At 38.2% G+C, this 17,346-nt stretch overlaps 1 protein-coding gene and 1 pseudogene across 2 annotated transcripts in view; one reads left to right on the top strand and one right to left on the bottom strand.

Annotated features, from left to right (window-relative positions):
• The window catches only part of LOC114302343 (linoleate 13S-lipoxygenase 2-1, chloroplastic-like), an 80,721-nt pseudogene that overhangs the window by 6,245 nt on the left and 57,130 nt on the right, over window positions 1–17,346 (bottom strand). The window contains exon 3 of the transcript XR_014345577.1: window positions 1,111–1,379. The product of XR_014345577.1 is annotated as a linoleate 13S-lipoxygenase 2-1, chloroplastic-like (transcript). The remainder of the gene's footprint in view (window positions 1–1,110; window positions 1,380–17,346) is intronic.
• On the top strand, window positions 2,148–6,177 carry LOC114302344 (ERBB-3 BINDING PROTEIN 1). Its single transcript, XM_082898036.1, is given in 10 exon segments — window positions 2,148–2,467; window positions 2,593–2,704; window positions 2,981–3,065; window positions 3,207–3,356; window positions 3,451–3,604; window positions 4,627–4,842; window positions 4,928–5,070; window positions 5,288–5,418; window positions 5,894–6,030; window positions 6,172–6,177. Coding segments are annotated over 9 exon segments (1,113 nt in total). The 5' UTR covers window positions 2,148–2,467; window positions 2,593–2,613.

A 17,346-nucleotide genomic window follows, 5' to 3' on the forward strand; every position in this document is an offset into this window, starting at 1 on the left:
GATAAATTACAAATATAACTCTTGAAATTTGATTAAAATACGAATTGCCTTTATAGTTTTGAAAATTACATTCTATCTCCTAAGATTTCTAATTTTATAATAAATCTTCCCTTTTATTAATAGATCATTAAGTAAATTAATAATTTTTAATAATATTAAAAATATGTTTCAATCAATAATATAGGTAATTTTATTCATGTATAGGAGAGTAATTATGAATTTTATTTTTCTAATTAATTCTGTTAAATAAAAAATTTTAACAATGAAATATTTGTAATTTTTTAAATTACAAGAAGTAATATATACTTTAAATAAATCTCAGAGACATATTTATAATTTATCTTAAATTTTATGATTTTTTTTTTGGTTGTACATGCAGTAATCAGTGGATGCCACGTGGAGATGAGAGCGCGATGTCAATTCGAAAATGAAATATGGATAAAAATAAACTTTGGACCACCTACAAATTGTATCTTACAATGGAACCGTACGATAATGGCGGTAATATTGGTATGGACCGTCAACATCAACGTCAACAACGCTTGGATTAGTGGTTTTTGTTCAATAATTAGTCAATAGATATATATGTATATATATATTTTGGATTTCGGTGGTAATGTTGACAAATAATATTTAAGAAAATTAAAAAAAATAAAAATAAATAAAGGTTCGACTTTTGTAATAAAATGAATGTTGAATTTTTAATTTTATTAATTTAAACTAAGGGGTTTATAATATTTTGATTGGTTTTTAATCTAATTCATTTGTTAACTTTGTTAAGTATAACTGATGGAAAAATAATATTTTAAATATTTTATGTATACTTATATTGAGTTTAATAGTTAATTTTTTTTGTCAGTTTATTTAACAAAAATAGACAAATGATTTGGATTGAAAATAAATTAATAAAATAAAAAATTAAAAAAATTATTTGATTACAAGGGTGAAACCCTAATTTATTTATTTATTTTTGTAATTTCTCCTAATATCTACTTCAATTTTAATTGGAACAGTTAGATTATAAACTTTATTAATGCTGACTTGCTATGATAAAAAAGGAACGCAAAACAAAATTATAACGGAGAAACTAAACTCGGGTGTGTTATTAACCTTGTTGGTGAAGAAAATTCTCTTTCTCAGGATTATCAAACTTTGAAGCAACCCATGAATTGCATGTAACACAAACAGGACCATTAGGGAACCCATCAAGGCTATGTTCTTGAGGTACATCTCATTGTGATGTTCATTCTCAACTAACACAGCTCCAATCTCTCCAAACTCTTCTGCAACTTCAAAATTCCATTTGTATTTCACTTCATTCTCATCTTGGCTCATCCGACGCGCATACCCTTTAATTGTTTCTTTCTCTAATCCAGTCTCTGATCAAGATCATATGAGTAAAACATGTTGTTTAAATTGGGTAATTGAAACAAAATAAATAAATTCATGCTTTATTAAATTAACTAAAAGAATATCAAATAAAACCATACTTGATAAATTACATCATAGAGCATAAACATGAAACAAGACTAATATAAGAACATATTTAATTTGAATATGAAAACAGGAAATCAAACTAAATTCTGTGTGATACTACAGTGTCTTTAAAACAGATTAGCCGCCTCACTGTGGGTGCTAGAGGAACGTCGACTTCTGTCATTACAACAAAATGCACCTTTGGCGACTAAAAAAAATTTAGTCGCCAAAAGTTGTGGAATTGGCGACTAAAATTTTTTTAGTCGGCAAAAGTACAATATTTAGCTACTAAATTTTTTTAGTCGGGGTATATTTACTATTGGCGACTAAAAAAAAATTTAGTCGCTAAAAATACCACAATTGGCGACCAAAAAAAAACTTAGTCGCTGTATATTGACTTTTGACTACTAAAATATTTAGTCGCCGAATGAAAAATAAAAATATTATTTTTTCTTTTTGGCGACTAAAATTAGTTGCCAAAAACTTACTTTCAGTGACAAAATTATTTAGTTGCCGTATATTGATTTTTGGCGACTAAAATATTTAGTCGCCGAATGAAAAATAAAAAAATTATTTTTTTCTTTGGCAAAAACTTACTTTCAGCGACAAAACATTGTTTTAGTCACCGATTATTATTATTATTATTTTTTTACCTTTCAATGACTAAAATTTAGTCGGCAGATGTCTTCAAAATTTTACTGGAAAACATTTGATATTGGCGCCTAAATTTTTGCCCAAATCTATTCACACGGTTCTCTCTCTCTTGCTCTCCCTCTGATCAGTACACCAAACCAGATGTACGCTCAGTGACGGTCACCACCTCACCGTCACACGTTGCCACCGCTGCACGTCGCTACCTCCACTGCTGCAAATCACAGGTTCTTGTCCCTCTCTCTCTGTCGCTCTCGGTCCTCTCCCTCTCTGTTGATCTGGATCTCTCTCTCTCTCTCTCTCTCTCTCTTTATACAATCCATACCTTGCAAGTTTTGTGGTGAGTAATTTTTGTTTTGCTCTATTCAATTTGTCTATCATTTTCAATTTTGGGTATGATTTGAGCTAGTTTTTTTGGATTTTTTTTTTTAAAATTGTAATTATTTTTAATCATCGGAGTCTTAGGTGTTTGTTAAGTTCGCGTCGATGTCGGAAGATGAAAGAGAAGAGAAGGAGTTGGATGTCTACTCTCCTGAAGTTGTCACCAAATACAAGAGCGCTGCTGAGATCATTAACAGTTATTCTCTCTCTCTCTCTCTCTCTCTATATATATATATATATATGTATGTATGTGTGTGTATGTATCTATGATTCTGTGTTTCTATATACGTAGCTTAAAAGTAACGCCTTTTGTTCGAGGACGAAAGAGAAACCAAAAAAAAAAAAAAAAACTGGGAATTGAAATGTGGTTTTTGGTGGGTATTCATTAAATGTTGTGTTTGATTATGCATGTATGCATTGTTTTTTGATGACCCAGTTCTACAAATTTATGGAACAAATTGAAAATATGCAGAGGCTTTGCAATTAGTACTGTCAGAATGCAAACCAAAGGCTAAGATTGTTGATATTTGTGAGAAAGGTGATTCATTTATCAGAGAGTAAGTTATCTCTCTCTCTCTCTCTCTATATATATATATATATGTATATATATGATTGTGTATATACATGGGTTTGAGTTTACATTTTAAATTTTAGGGTTCTTTTGATTCTAAGTAGTTGCAAATATGTGTAATATACAGTCAATTTGGGGATATGTACAAGAATGTCAAGAAGAAGATTGAAAGAGGGGTTGCATTCCCCAATTGTGTTTCTGTGAACAACACTCTTTGTCATTTCTCTCCACTTGCCAGCAATGAGGTAGTGCTGGAAGAAGGTGATATGGTGAAGATGTAAGTTTTATTTGAGCACCATCTATCTATATACCATGAGAGGAGCTAATGTTACTGTTTGTGAATAATGACGTACTTTTATGTTTAGATGCAGTGACATGGGGTGTCACATAGATGGTTTCATTGCTGTTGTAGCACACACCCATGTCCTTCAGGGAGGACCAGTGACTGGTAGCCAAGCTGATGTTATTGCCGCAGCAAATACTGCAGCAGAGGTTGCCTTGAGGCTTCTAAGGCCGAGAAGAAAGGTAAAAATATATTAGGCTTGCATTTTAATTTTGTCTTAACCTAATATGAATCATATGATACCATTTTGAGTTGTAATTGTTGAATGCTTAGAGTGAGTAATGGCTTCTGTTTTTTTCTTTTTGTATCATAGACATTTGCCTTAATTTTTTTGGCCAACAATATCTACAACCTTGCAATAAAAAAAATAGATGATTGATTGTTTTGTGGATGGTTTGGAAAAAAATATATGAAAGCTTTTTATTGTTTGTGTGGTTGTGCCTTGGTGTGACTTGTTATGCCAGCTCAGAAATCCTTCTAGCTTCCCCTAAATGAGGAATATTCTGAATAAGCTATGGATTAACATCCAGATGAAGCTTTTGTCATAGTTACTCTGATAGGGGATATTGCTTTTATGCAAGTTAAATAAATTCTTTAATATCTTATTTTAATTTCTAAAAACATGTTGAATCTTTTTCTCTATTTTTTTCCTTTGTAGAGCCACATGATCTGTATTGGGTGTACTTAGCATTCTCCTTGTATGTTGTCACAAGACACAAATTTTATAGAATATTTTGAGATCAGATAAACTATCTATAGAATAGTAATATAACTGCGTACACAATCTATGAAGAAGGCAACTTTGCTGAGGTGATCAATCCGTTGTTGATTCCTTGTTTTCTCTGTTGCCTATATTGTACTATGCCATACTTGGGATGCTGTGGGTTGATTTGTTGCTGATGCTTACAATTCTTGGAGGCAAAATCTTTTTAATCAACAAAAAAAACTTATGTAGAGTTGTTCTAGACCTTTAGGATTTAGCTTGGTCACTTCAATGGGTATGGCAATTACTTTTCTTTTTCACCAAGTTGCCTTATTTGGTTATATTGGATCACATACTAACTGTATTGGATATGCTTTTGAATTTTACAAATGCTGAAATTGAATTGTATACTTCACCTGAGTTATGATTTATATTCATGAAGAAGATAGCCAAAGGCTATTGGTTTATCTCTGTATAGCTGAATCTCTTTCTTTATGGCAGAATAAAGATGTAACAGAAGCAATTCAGAAGGTTGCTGCTGCCTATGACTGCAAAATCGTTGAAGGTGTCCTTAGTCACCAGCTGAAGCAGTTTGTGATTGATGGAAACAAGGTTGTATTAAGTGTCTTGAGTCCTGAGACTAGAGTTGATGATGCAGAGTTTGAGGAGAATGAAGTTTATACAATTGATATAGTCACAAGCACAGGTGAAGGCAAGGTAATTATGCTTGCCATGTAGACCTACCTCGATATTATCTATTCTTGTTTTATTTCTGCTCATATTTTTGGTGTCAAATTTGCAGCCTAAGCTATTAGATGAGTAATAGACAACTATTTACAAAAGAGCTGTTCACAAGAACTATCATTTGAAGATGAAAACGTCAAGGTTCATATTCGGACTCATAGAGGGATTGGTTAGCAGGCCTGGGGTAGAGTATTTATGCTGGTGATTTTGCTTTAGGTTTATGCGGACATTACTTGTTTTTGCTATACAATCTTTTATACCATTTCCTAATTGCATGTTTCCATACCCATTTAGGCTTTAGTTATTTTAAACTTTGTGTCAATCACTTCTACACCTATATAAGCTCATATTAAACAATCTAAATTTTTTTATATGGTTGGGATTGTTTGTCTTATTTTTGGTTGAATTTGGATTGAAGGCTTACCGAGCATGATAGCAATAGGGACTTCAACATGCAATGGTTTCATGACAAAAGGAAATCTGCTCGAAAGGTTGAAGACTTTGTGAATCTTGTTTTATCCTCTTATGATGATAAAGAAGCCTTGAGAAGTAAGTTGATGATGCCACTTATGATTATAAAGATGCCTTCCAAAAATGATATTGATTTTTCCTTTTAGTCTTTTTGTTTGTGATTATAGCCTTCTTGATGTAAAAGCAGTTGTGATTTATTATGTTCTGTAGTCATTGGGAAGTCAGCTTTTATTTCACATATTTATGATGATAAATCTTTTAAAATGTTGTGGAATTTTTTGGAGGTTGGAAAATGACTGCACTGATGGAGAATGCATATGCTTCATTTTATCTCATTTTCCCTTTTCCTGAACTCTGATCTCCCCATGTTGCTTATTGTTTGATTTCTTTGGAGAACATGCATATACTTCATTTTATCTCATTGCTTTGAAGTTCAAAAATGTCAGCTTCTCTCTTATAGTTTTTAGGTGGATTGCTGCCACATGTTGAATAAGCTTGCTATACTCTTATTTCTTAACTTCTTTTATTTGTGGTTTGCTCAATATCATTCCAGGCATGTACAAGCAAGAGTTCATTTTCTGTGTGCACATGAAGGAGAGGTTGCATAGTTCAGATGATTATCAGGCATTCTTGAAGTGTCTTCATATTTACAGCACAGAGATAATCACAAAAAAATATTTACAAAGTTTGGTATGTGAGATCCTTGCTATCTATCCTAGTGGCAATTTTATTCTTTTGCATCTATAGAACTACTAACTGTTCCATTACAAACAAGAACTTGGGTTAATAACCCTTATTGAATTTGCACTATTGATTTCATATGGTGTTCAGTTGTAAGTTTTTAGGTCGATGTTTTTAGTGTTTTCACTAGGAATGCAATGTTGTTATCATGGCTTTTCAGCACTTAATGTTAGACTCATTTTTTAAACATAATGATATGACACTTTATTAAAATATCTAAATTAATTTTCTCTTATTTATTCTTAAATCATCAATCAATCATCTTACTTACACATCAGTAGACATAAAAAGTAGATCTAAAAAGTAGATTTGTATATCATTTTTCTTAGACATTCTTGAAACATCAAATGTGTTTTAGTAAAAATTTAGTGAATGTAGTATTGCTCTCATATTTTTGTCATGTAAATGCTTGATTAACCTCTCAACCAACACTACAATAAATTAAGGTTTTAGAGGAGGGAAAAATACAAAATAGCCACCGAACCACCGCATGGACGTCACAACCAGTTTCCTTACGTCAAATAAAACTTGTGATAACAGACGGAATGACATTAGCACTTGTAGGTTGAGAGTTAGAGCTGAAAATGGCTTAAACTTAACCGAAAAAGGGCGTTAAGGGGGTGAAAATGCAAAACAGTCCTCGAATCACCGAACGGACGTCACAACCAATTTTCTCACTTCAAATAGGGCCTGTGACAATAAACGAAATGTCATTAGCACGTGTAGGTTGGGAGTTAGAGTTGGAAACAACTTAAACTTAACTTAAAAAGGGCGTTAAGAGGGCGAAAATGCAAAACACCCCCGAACCACCGTATGAACATCACAACCAGTTTCCTCATGTCAAATAGGACCTATGACAAGAGACGGAATGTCATTAGCACGTGTAGGTTGGGAGTTAGAGCCGAAAACGGTTTAAACTAAACCGAAAAAGTGCGTTAAGGGGGTGAAAATGCAAAACAGACCTCGAATCACCGTACGGATGTTACAACCACTTTTCTCATGTCAAATAGGACTTGTGACATCAGACGGAATGTCATTAGCACGTGTAGGTTGGGAGTTAGAGCCGAAAACAGCTTAAACTTAATTGAAAAAGGGCATTAAGGGGGCGAAAATGCAAAACAACCCCTGAACCACCGTACGAACATCATAACCAGTTTCCCCACGTGAAATAGGACCTGTGACAACAGATGAAATGTCATTACCATGTGTAGGTTGGGAGTTAGAGCCGAACACGTCTTAAACTTAACTGAAAAAGGGCGTTAAGGGGGTGAAAATGCAAAACAACCCTCGAATCACCGTACGGACATCCCAACTAGTTTTCTCACGTCAAATAGGACCTGTGACAGTAGATGCAATGTCATTAGCACATGCAGGTTGGGAGTTAGAATTGGAAACGACTTAAATTTAGTTGAAAACTTTGTCAAAAAATGGCGTTTCGGGGGCGAAAATTCAAAACAGCCCCCGAACCACCGTGTGGCCGACACGGGCAGCTTCCCCATGCCAAATATGACTTGTGACAATTGACGGAATGTTATTCGGACCCGTAGGTTGGGATTTAGAGTCGAATAAGCCCAAAACTTAGTCGACAAAAAGGCATTTCAGGGGCAAAAATTCAAAACAGCCCTTGAACCGCCGTGTGGCCAATACGAACACCTTCCCTATGTCAAATAGGACTTGTGACAACTGACGGAACATTATTCAGACTCGTAGGTTGGGATTTAGAGCAGAATACGCCTAAAACTTAGTCGAAAAACGACGTTTCGGGGGCGAAAATTCAAAACAGCCCTTGAATGGTTGACACGAACACCTTCTCCATGCCAAATAGGACTTGTGACAATTGATGGAATGTTATTCGGACCTGTAGGTTGGGATTCAGAGCTGAACACGCCCAAAACTTAGTCGAAAAAGGGCATTTCGGGGGCGAAAATTCAAAACAGCCCCCGAACCGCCGTGTGGCTGACATGAACAGCTTCCCCATGCCAAATAGGACTTGTGACAATTGACGGAATGTTATTCGGACCCGTAGGTTGGGATTTAGAGACGAATACGCCAAAACTTAGTCGAAAAAGGGCGTTTTGGGGGCGAAAATTCAAAACACCCCTTGAATCGCCGTGTGGCTGACATGAACACCTTCCCTATGCCAAATAGGACTTGTGACAACTGACAGAATGTTATTCGGACCCGTAGGTTGGGATTTAGAGACGAATACGCCAAAACTTAGTTGAAAAAGGGCGTTTTGGGGGTGAAAATTCAAAACAGCCCTTGAACCGCTGTGTGGCTGACATGAACACCTTCCCCATGCCAAATAGGACTTGTGACAACTGACAGAATGTTATTCTGACCCGTAGGTTGGGATTTAGAGACGAATACGCCCAAAACTTAGTCGAAAAATGGCGTTTTGGGGCAAAAATTCAAAACAGCCCTTGAACCGCCGTGTGGCCGAAACGAACAGCTTCCCCATGCCAAATATGACTTGCGACAACTAACGGAATGTAATTCGGACCCGTAGGTTGGGATTTAGAGCCAAATTTGCCCAAAACTTAGTCGAAAAAAGGCGTTTCGGGGGCGAAACTTCAAAACAGCCCCCGAACCTCCGTCTGACTCTCACAGGCAGCTTCCCCATTACATATAGGACTTGTGACAACTAACGGAATGTTATTCGGACCCATAGGTTGGGATTTAGAGCCGAATACGCCCAAATCTTAGTCGACAAAAGGGCGTTTGGGGAGCAAAAATTCAAAACAACCCTCGAACCGCCGTGTGGCTGACACGAACAACTTCCCCATGCCAAATATGACTTGTTACAACTGACGGAATGTTATTCGGACCCATATGTTGGGATTTAGAGCTGAATACGCCCAAAACTTATTCGAAAAAGGGCGTTTCGGGGGCGAAAATTCAAAACATCTCTTGAACCGCTGTGTGGTCATTATGAACAACTTCCCCATACCAAATATGACTTGTGACAACTGACAGAATGTTATTCGGACCCGTAAGTTAGGATTTAGAGCCGAATACGCCCAAAACTTAGTCGAAAAAGGGCGTTTCGGGGGTGAAACTTCAAAACAGCCCCCGAACCTCCGTCTGACTCTCACGGGCAGCCTCCCTATTACAAATAGGACTTGTGACAACTGACGGAATATATTGGAGATGTATAGTAATGGAAAATTATGGGAAAAATATTCAGAAACCAATATGAACTCAGTTTACACCTTGTTTTAAACTTGCTAATTTTTTGAACGTACATGTTGCATACAAATAAAAGATTGTTACATTAGCTTTATGTTACTAATGAAAGATTTAGTAATGATTGTTCTGCATTTAACAATGTTCCTTATAACAAAAGACTTTAGAAAGACTGTAGAATGACTGATAATTGATTCATCATGGAAGGTTGCTTCTCACTTATTTTTGTTTGTCACTTGTTGCCAAATTCATTCATGAAGTTGGGCATTTTTGGGTCCAATTCTAACGTTTTTTTTTTGTTTTTTGTAGGTGACTTTGTTGCGTTGACTTTCAGAGATATTTTGGTGTATGGAGAAGAAATTGTACTTTTGTATAGAAGTAACATAATACTTTTGTCGTCTCCAGCTTTTGTGCAGTTAACTATTACTGATGGCAGCGAACAGATAATTACTGACATGGTAGATAGATCACTTTTTGTCATTGTACAGATATATAATTTTTTGTCGTGGTACATAAATGTACTTTTGGCTTGTGTAGACATCCTCGAACGTCCCAGGAGGGAGATCCCGTTTTGTTCATTTGGGCTCACTACAGTTCAGGACTCAAAGTCACGGTCTTGTATCTAATCTCACAGAGTGCAATGCAAGACCGATGAATCATCAAAGAGTCCAAATCTGGCAAATCATTTTTGAAAACAGATTTTTTGAAAGAAGTGCCAAACATGGATTGCTTTGCCAGATATAGAGTTGCCACCTAAATATTTTATTTTGGAAAATTTAGGAAACCCTGACTCGTTGCCTAAGGCCACGTGTCCGTCATCACCAAAGTTGTCTCGGCTCGGGAACTTGGGTACGATTGGGGAAGGTCACTTCGTGAGCACCCCCGCTTGCTCGATCAAAGATCGGCCTCTACTAACCATGATATCGAGTTTTGAAAACATTATGCGTTCTTATTCCGGTTATTAGCCTAGATTTACTATGTGATGCGCACAGCATACAAATATAGACTGGATCGCCTGAATTGGAACAAAACATTTCATGTTTGTTTTTTAAAGTGGTTTGATGGTGCTACTCGCAAGTAGGCTAAGACGTGAATTTGCCACCCTCAAGTGGGTTTAGAAAACATGGTTTCGCCACTATTTAGTGGGCTTAAAACTCACAATCGATGAATTGTTCCAATCTAAATAACCAAACCTTCACCCACAGGCATTCATGAAGATCTATCACATAAGCACATAGCCTCATGGTAAGCATGCTATCATGGCAGTCACTCACACACATGCGAGGATGCTGAAACATAAACATTTACCGAGTACTCCAAGCCAAAATAAAAACTATGTTAGAAATCCATGCATGATCCTAACTATACAGAAATGCTTAATGTAACACATGCAAAATGCAATTATAGTAGGCTCGGCTATTCTAAGGATGGCATGTGAAATGCTACAACTAACAAGTATTCAACTCGGAATTGAAATACAATGCAGTTAGTATGATGCGCCGAGCCCAGTGCACACAATACAGATGAATGATGCAAACATGCAAGCATAAGTATGCTAATTGAAACATGCCCTAATCTAACCATCATAAGCGGGTAAACAAAAGGGAGAAAGACGTGGGGTTGGAAGACATACATCACACGCACGCACACTTATTACAATTGTGCCCTCGCTTGGGGGGTCCGAATAAATAATACAGTCCGAATAATAATTACAGTCTGAATAAGTACAAAACCCTAATTAATTAACAATTTAACTAGGAAAGCAAGTAAATTAGCATGCAAATCTATGGACCGCCTCAGCTCTGTTCCGAATGATGAAAGATGCATGCTCGAGTTGCCTTGTGCGGAAATCCATTGTGATGCCCCGATTCGCCTCTGTTTGCAATTAATGCCAGAATGCTGTGCAAGGCTTTAGAAAGCTGCTGATTTCTGATTTGCTGCAACAGAGAGCAAGAAAGGGGCACACCAAAGTATTTTCACATATGTATGCATGACTACTCTTCAGGGAGTGTAGTCCTCGATCCTCGTGCCACCAATCACGCATTTTGATGCATGATGGCCGAGGAGTCGAATTGCACGACTCGATATGAAATGAATGCACATATAAACACAACAAGACCTAAACTCCATCATGGGTAATCCGGAGTGTCGGCGACCGGGAATTGAGACACGTTCCGTCACTCGGAGTACGAAACGTCCCTCGTTTCCCATGCTTAGACTAACTCCTATCCCAAACACAATGCAAATGAGATGGCATACACAATGCGACTAACATACAACCTAGCATACGCAATGCTATGAAATGGCATACAAAATGCTCGATGTAACATAGCATACACAATGCTCTAACATGCAACTCAGCATACACAATGCTATGGACTGAAATGGCATACACAATGCACGATGGACTTACACCAACATGAGTGGACCTCAGCCACACTCACATTAGTGGCCATATGATGGAAATGAAACAACCGAAACACATGCAAACATGGACGGATGCAAAGTATCGATCCTAAGGCATAACGTGCAACTCTAACTAAGCATGGCAGAGGATGAAATATGGCATACAAACACACAAATTCCAGCTCTAAAACATGATACAAAATGGTCCCGAAACATGCAAACATGGCACACAATGCAAGCTAGGAGGCCCGAGTACTGAAACTAGTGAAGTGCGTTACTCTAGAAGTACCCAAAACAATGCACTAATGGCAAAGTCAACCCTAAACAGACCCTAGGCAGGTCTGAAATAGTGGAAAAATGGCCTAAAATGATGGCTCGGAATGCAACAAAATGGAGCTCATTCAATGGTTCGAAAACAAGGCGTTCATGGACAACTCTCAAGCACACTTAAGGAGTATAAAACATGACAATATGGCATTGATACAAGCTCTGAAATATGATATATAATGGACTCAAAACATGAACACACCTCAGTGTATGCATGGAATGAACCTCGAAACTCAAAGCTAAGCATGGACCTTGAACTACAAGTATGCAAAACTAACATCCTTCGACCACAAGACCCAAAAACAGAGCTAGGGCAGTCCAAAATAAGCACATTATCAGTTTAAGGCATAGCCAAAATATGCTAGAATCAATGGCCTATAAAGCATGCAAAGAAAGCTAGTGAACCATGAGTTGTTCTACAACTATATGAAGCGTATGAGGGCTCACCCAACCAGCTAAAAAAACAAGTATTTCATGCCAAAATATGCCTAAATAACCACTGAAACTTAGTCAACACATGTAAGAATGATGAGCCCCTTTGGAAAGCCATGCGAGGGGTTGTTCTATACATACATGATAGGCAGACAAAAGAGGAAAATCACCTCTGGAAATAAGTTATGACAGCCCTAAAACTCACCAAAAAGGCCCTGAAATTAGTCTAGGAAGCATGCAATGAAAGACCCCTTTGAAAAGCCTTGAACGGGATTGTTCTACACATGCATCATAGACATAAAATATGGACAAAGGGGCTCTAGAAAGAGCTAAGGAAGACCTTAAAACTCACAAAATAGGGCCTAAAATGTGACTTCACAACATGCAAGATGGAGCCCCTTTGGAAGGCCAACAATGCTAGTAAAGAGAACAAGGGGTGAGAGGGTCACCCCTCTCTGATTTTGAAGCTCAAAAACACATATAAGCCACTGAAAATCTATTGGATTTTAGTGGCTAAAAGGCCAAACCAAGGCCAATGCAAATGCTCAAATACAAGGCTCAAAACATGGGGAAATGAAGCATGCAAAGGGGAAGGTGACCCCAAACAGAAAAGTGAACTTAATCAAACATCAAGAGGGGCTCAAAATAAGACTTTTTTCAGTTTATGACAAATCTCAAAAATGCTCACAAGCAAGGCTAAAATATGATGCAAAATAAGCCTACAAAGAGGGATAGAGCATACAAGGAGGTAGATGGCCTCAAACAGAAAAGTGTCCTCAATCAAACTTCAAGAGGAGCTCAAAATAAGACACTTTTCAGTTTATGACAAAGTCCAAAAAAGCTTGAAAATAAGGCTAATCAATAGAGCAAAATAATGCAAGAAAAGGGGAAATAGGGACTCACCCTTGAAGAGCAGATTTCCAGCAACTTCTGGACCAAGAAAGGAGTTCTTCAACCTCTAAAAATCAGCTCCAAGATGCTTGGGTGGATGGTAGAGGTGGTAGGCTATGAGGTGTGGTGCAAATGGTGCAAGAATATTAGGGTTTGGAGCTTGGAATAGTGAGCTATGGAGGGAGAGGTGTATAAGCCTTAAACAAAATTGTTCAATCTCTTTAATGGAAGAGGAGGGCCTCTCTTATAGAGAAGAGAGGCCAAAGCTTCTCTTGGAAGCTTCAAATATCCTCCATACACGTGTATGGAGGATGGTCCAAATGCCCTCCAGCTGGCACAGTTGTGATGTATTCAGAGAGAGCAAAAAGCAAGAAGCAGGCCGACCAGTTAAGGTGGTCGGTCGACTAGGGGTCAAAAGGATCAAGGAGAAATGCTGGCCGGCCACCCCAGAAAGGTGGCCTCCCAGATGAGTGCAACACAGCTGTATGGTGGAAAACCAGAAAATGTGACCTAGGAGAGAGAAAAATCAGCTTTTTAGCAAGGTTCAAAAGGGTCAAGAAGAATTACTGGTCGGCCTACCCATATTGGTGGCCTTCCAGATGAGCACAACACAATGGTGGCATGAAAAATCAGAAATTGTGGCTCAAAAGTGAGAAAAACCAACTTTCTGTCAGAAAAATCAGCTGGAGGAGAGAGAAAAAGAGAAAGCTAGTTTCCAAGGGTAAAAGGTGTCCTCCCACCATACTACCACCTCCCTAGCAATGAAAATGGGGTCCCTACCAAAAATGGACCAAGACATATGCAAAATGAAGGTTCAAGGGCCAAAACGCGCTGTCCGGGGCCGCGAAAACAGGCTGTTAGGCACTGAAAGTGGCGTATGACCACGAAGGTGGTCTCCTGGGCCACAGTGTCCCTCTAAAGGGAGGAAACAAGGTGTGTGCCAAAAACCAGAGCAAACGGAGGTAGTCAAGCGGTCCCGAACCGAGGAACACGGCCGACGACTTTGAAAACTAGAAACCGGACTCCAAACGGGAAAAATGGCCTACGACTACGAAACGTAACCTACAGCCACTGAGAGATGGTCTACGAGACCTCTCCCTCCCTTCGGGAAGAGAAAACAGGACTTGGTTCGCAAACCGAGGCAAAGCACAAAAGAGCCCCGAAGTTCGGAGGCAAGGCTTGCAGCCGAGACTCGGCAACCTCAGAATGAGCACAATATGCAACATCACCGAGCGCTTAGTTGGTGACGTTTGAGTCTTAAGGTCGGTTAAAAATGGGGTGTCTACAGTTGCCCCTCTTTGACAGAACTCGGAAGTCATACGTGACGGGAGTGAATGTTAAAGCCTAGAGACGACCCATTTTTGACAAGGCCGAAGACTTAGACAAACAGGCGAGATAAACAAAGATGTGCCCGCAGGCAGGGGGCAAAATGCAAAATGATATGCACAAAGCCGGACGTAACTCATGATCATGCAAAGCAGCAAGCTGTAATGAAGGGCACACGCAACAGTTTTAAGCAAGAATGCAAAGCAACAACTACATTTCATGCAGAAAGGATGTAAGAAAATTATGCAATCTTAGCGAGCATGTGCGATAGATACACAAAAGTGAAGAGAGTGTGATGGATACACTATACGAATAAAATGTGATTGATACACCAAATGAAGCAAAGTGTGATAGATACACTAAGCGAACGTGTGTGATGGATACACGAAGTGAATGTGTGATAGATATACTAAATGTGAACACGAAGTGTGATAGATGCACTAAGTGAACAGAGTATGATTGATATACTGAATGTGAACACAAAGTGTGATAGATGCACCAAGTGAACAGAGTATGATTGATATACTAAATGTGAACACGAAGTGTGATAGATGCACTGAGTGAACAGAGTATGATTGATATACTAAATGTGAACACGAAGTGTGATAGATGCACTAAGTGAATAAGTGTGATGGATACACTAAAGATGAACACAGAGTGATAGATGCACTATGTGAACAGAATATGATAGATATACTGAAGGTGAACACAAAGTGTGATAGATGACACTAAGTGAACAGAGTATGATAGATACACTAAAAATGAACACAAAGTGTGATAGATGCTCTATGTGAACAGGTGTGATGGATACACTAAAAATGAACACAAAGTGTGATAAATGCACTAAGTGAACAAGTATGATAGATATACTAAAAGTGAACACAAAGTGTGATAGATGCACTAAGTGAACAAGTATGATAGATATAGTAAAAGTGAACACAAAGTGTGATAGATGCACTAAGTGAATAAAGTATGATAGATATACTAAAAGTGAACACAAAGTGTGATAGATGCACTAAGTGAACAAGTGTGATGGATATACAAAAGATGATGAAATGTGCTGGATACACTAAAGTAAATAAAATGAATATGTGCATGATAGATACACAAAATGAGGATGTGTGTGATAGATACAGAAAACGAGAATATGTGTGATAGGTACAGAAAATGAGAATGTGTGTGATAGATACAGAAAATGAGAATGTGTGTGATAGATGCACTAAATGAAGTGAGTGTGATTGATACACTAAATAAATGAAGTGTGATTGATACACTAAGCGAATGAAGAAAGTGTGAAGGATACACTAGGGGTGAAGAGGTGTGATTGATACACTAAATAAATGAAGTGTGATTGATACACTAACTGAATGAAGTGTGATTGATACACTAAATAAATGATCTCAAACGAAACTTCTTTGAATGAACCGTACATACAATATCATGCATGAATGAGAAAGAAACTTAATGGGTACAATGCAATACAATGCATGATGTTTAAGGAACGCAATAAACAAGCGTAGCGGCGCTTTAGAAAGCACCTCATAGGGTGAGTGGCGATGAACCGCTTTACTCTGACGGGGATCTCCCCTTGTGCTCTTCGAACACTTACCTTCAACTGACAGTACAAAGGCTCTGGAATACTGACAAGGGTTCTTCACGTAGAACACTTTGGATGCTGCCTTTCTTCTTGATCATATTCACAACTTTCCCTATTCTCCAACGGGGTGACAGACTAGGTTGGTTCAGTATCCAGAATTGAGGTGCATACACACTATCTCAACCTATGGGGCTTCCATACAGATTTGAAGCCGGGGATACACCCCTAGGTATTTAAACCAGACTTTAGTCCCTGAAATCCCGAACCTTTATGTTCTAGGCATCAGCCATTCGAACTCTAGTTTCCACCGTCGTAGTTGGTCTCCTAGGAACTCATTGCAAACACGGCCAAGATGTCCCTGGCACGAAACGGTACTCAAGGAGAGCACTTCTGATCGCCATTTTGGCTTGAAGCAGACTTGATCTTGAGTTTGAGGTAGAGGCACACTCATACTTTGGAGCATTGGCAAGACCTGAATAGGTACACACGGAATGTAGTCTCGGAACTTACTGATGTTGAAACAAACTCAGATACCTAACATTTTCCCTCTTTTCTTTTGCTTTGTAGTCTGGAACCCATATAGCTTCAAATAGGTCCTGGTTTTACTGTTCTGACATGACCTGGGTTGAACCCTGTGGTTTTACAAAAGAACGAATCTTGTTTTGCACAGATGTGGAGAACGGCACGACACTCGGAGCGCAAAATGATTTTATTTTTGAAATTGAGAGATGAGTTTTTGACCGGGGTATTGAGCCTACGACTGAACACAGCGCACCACGACTCAACAAAGGAAAACGAAGGCAAAACAACCTAAACACAAACACAGACACTCAAAAACGACTCAAGACAAGAATCGAGGTAAAACAAAAAGATACGACACTCAGACATGCACAGGGAGCCTGTTTCTCTGGGTATTATTTCCCACCCTTTCTCATTTGTGATTCTCACATCACTCGGCCCTCAAGCTCGATTTTTCTCTCAAAACCCTTTACTCGCTTTTCCTCTCAGCGCACATCTCTTTATTCTTTAATCTCTCATTTTTTTATCCCTCCCCTGAGTGGTTGATGGATAAACAGGAAGTTGCGGGCTCTTGCCCCTAG

This window comes from Camellia sinensis, chromosome 12, assembly GCF_055761805.1.
Source record: "Camellia sinensis isolate YWXY chromosome 12, ASM5576180v1, whole genome shotgun sequence".
Lineage (NCBI taxonomy): Eukaryota > Viridiplantae > Streptophyta > Magnoliopsida > Ericales > Theaceae > Camellia > Camellia sinensis.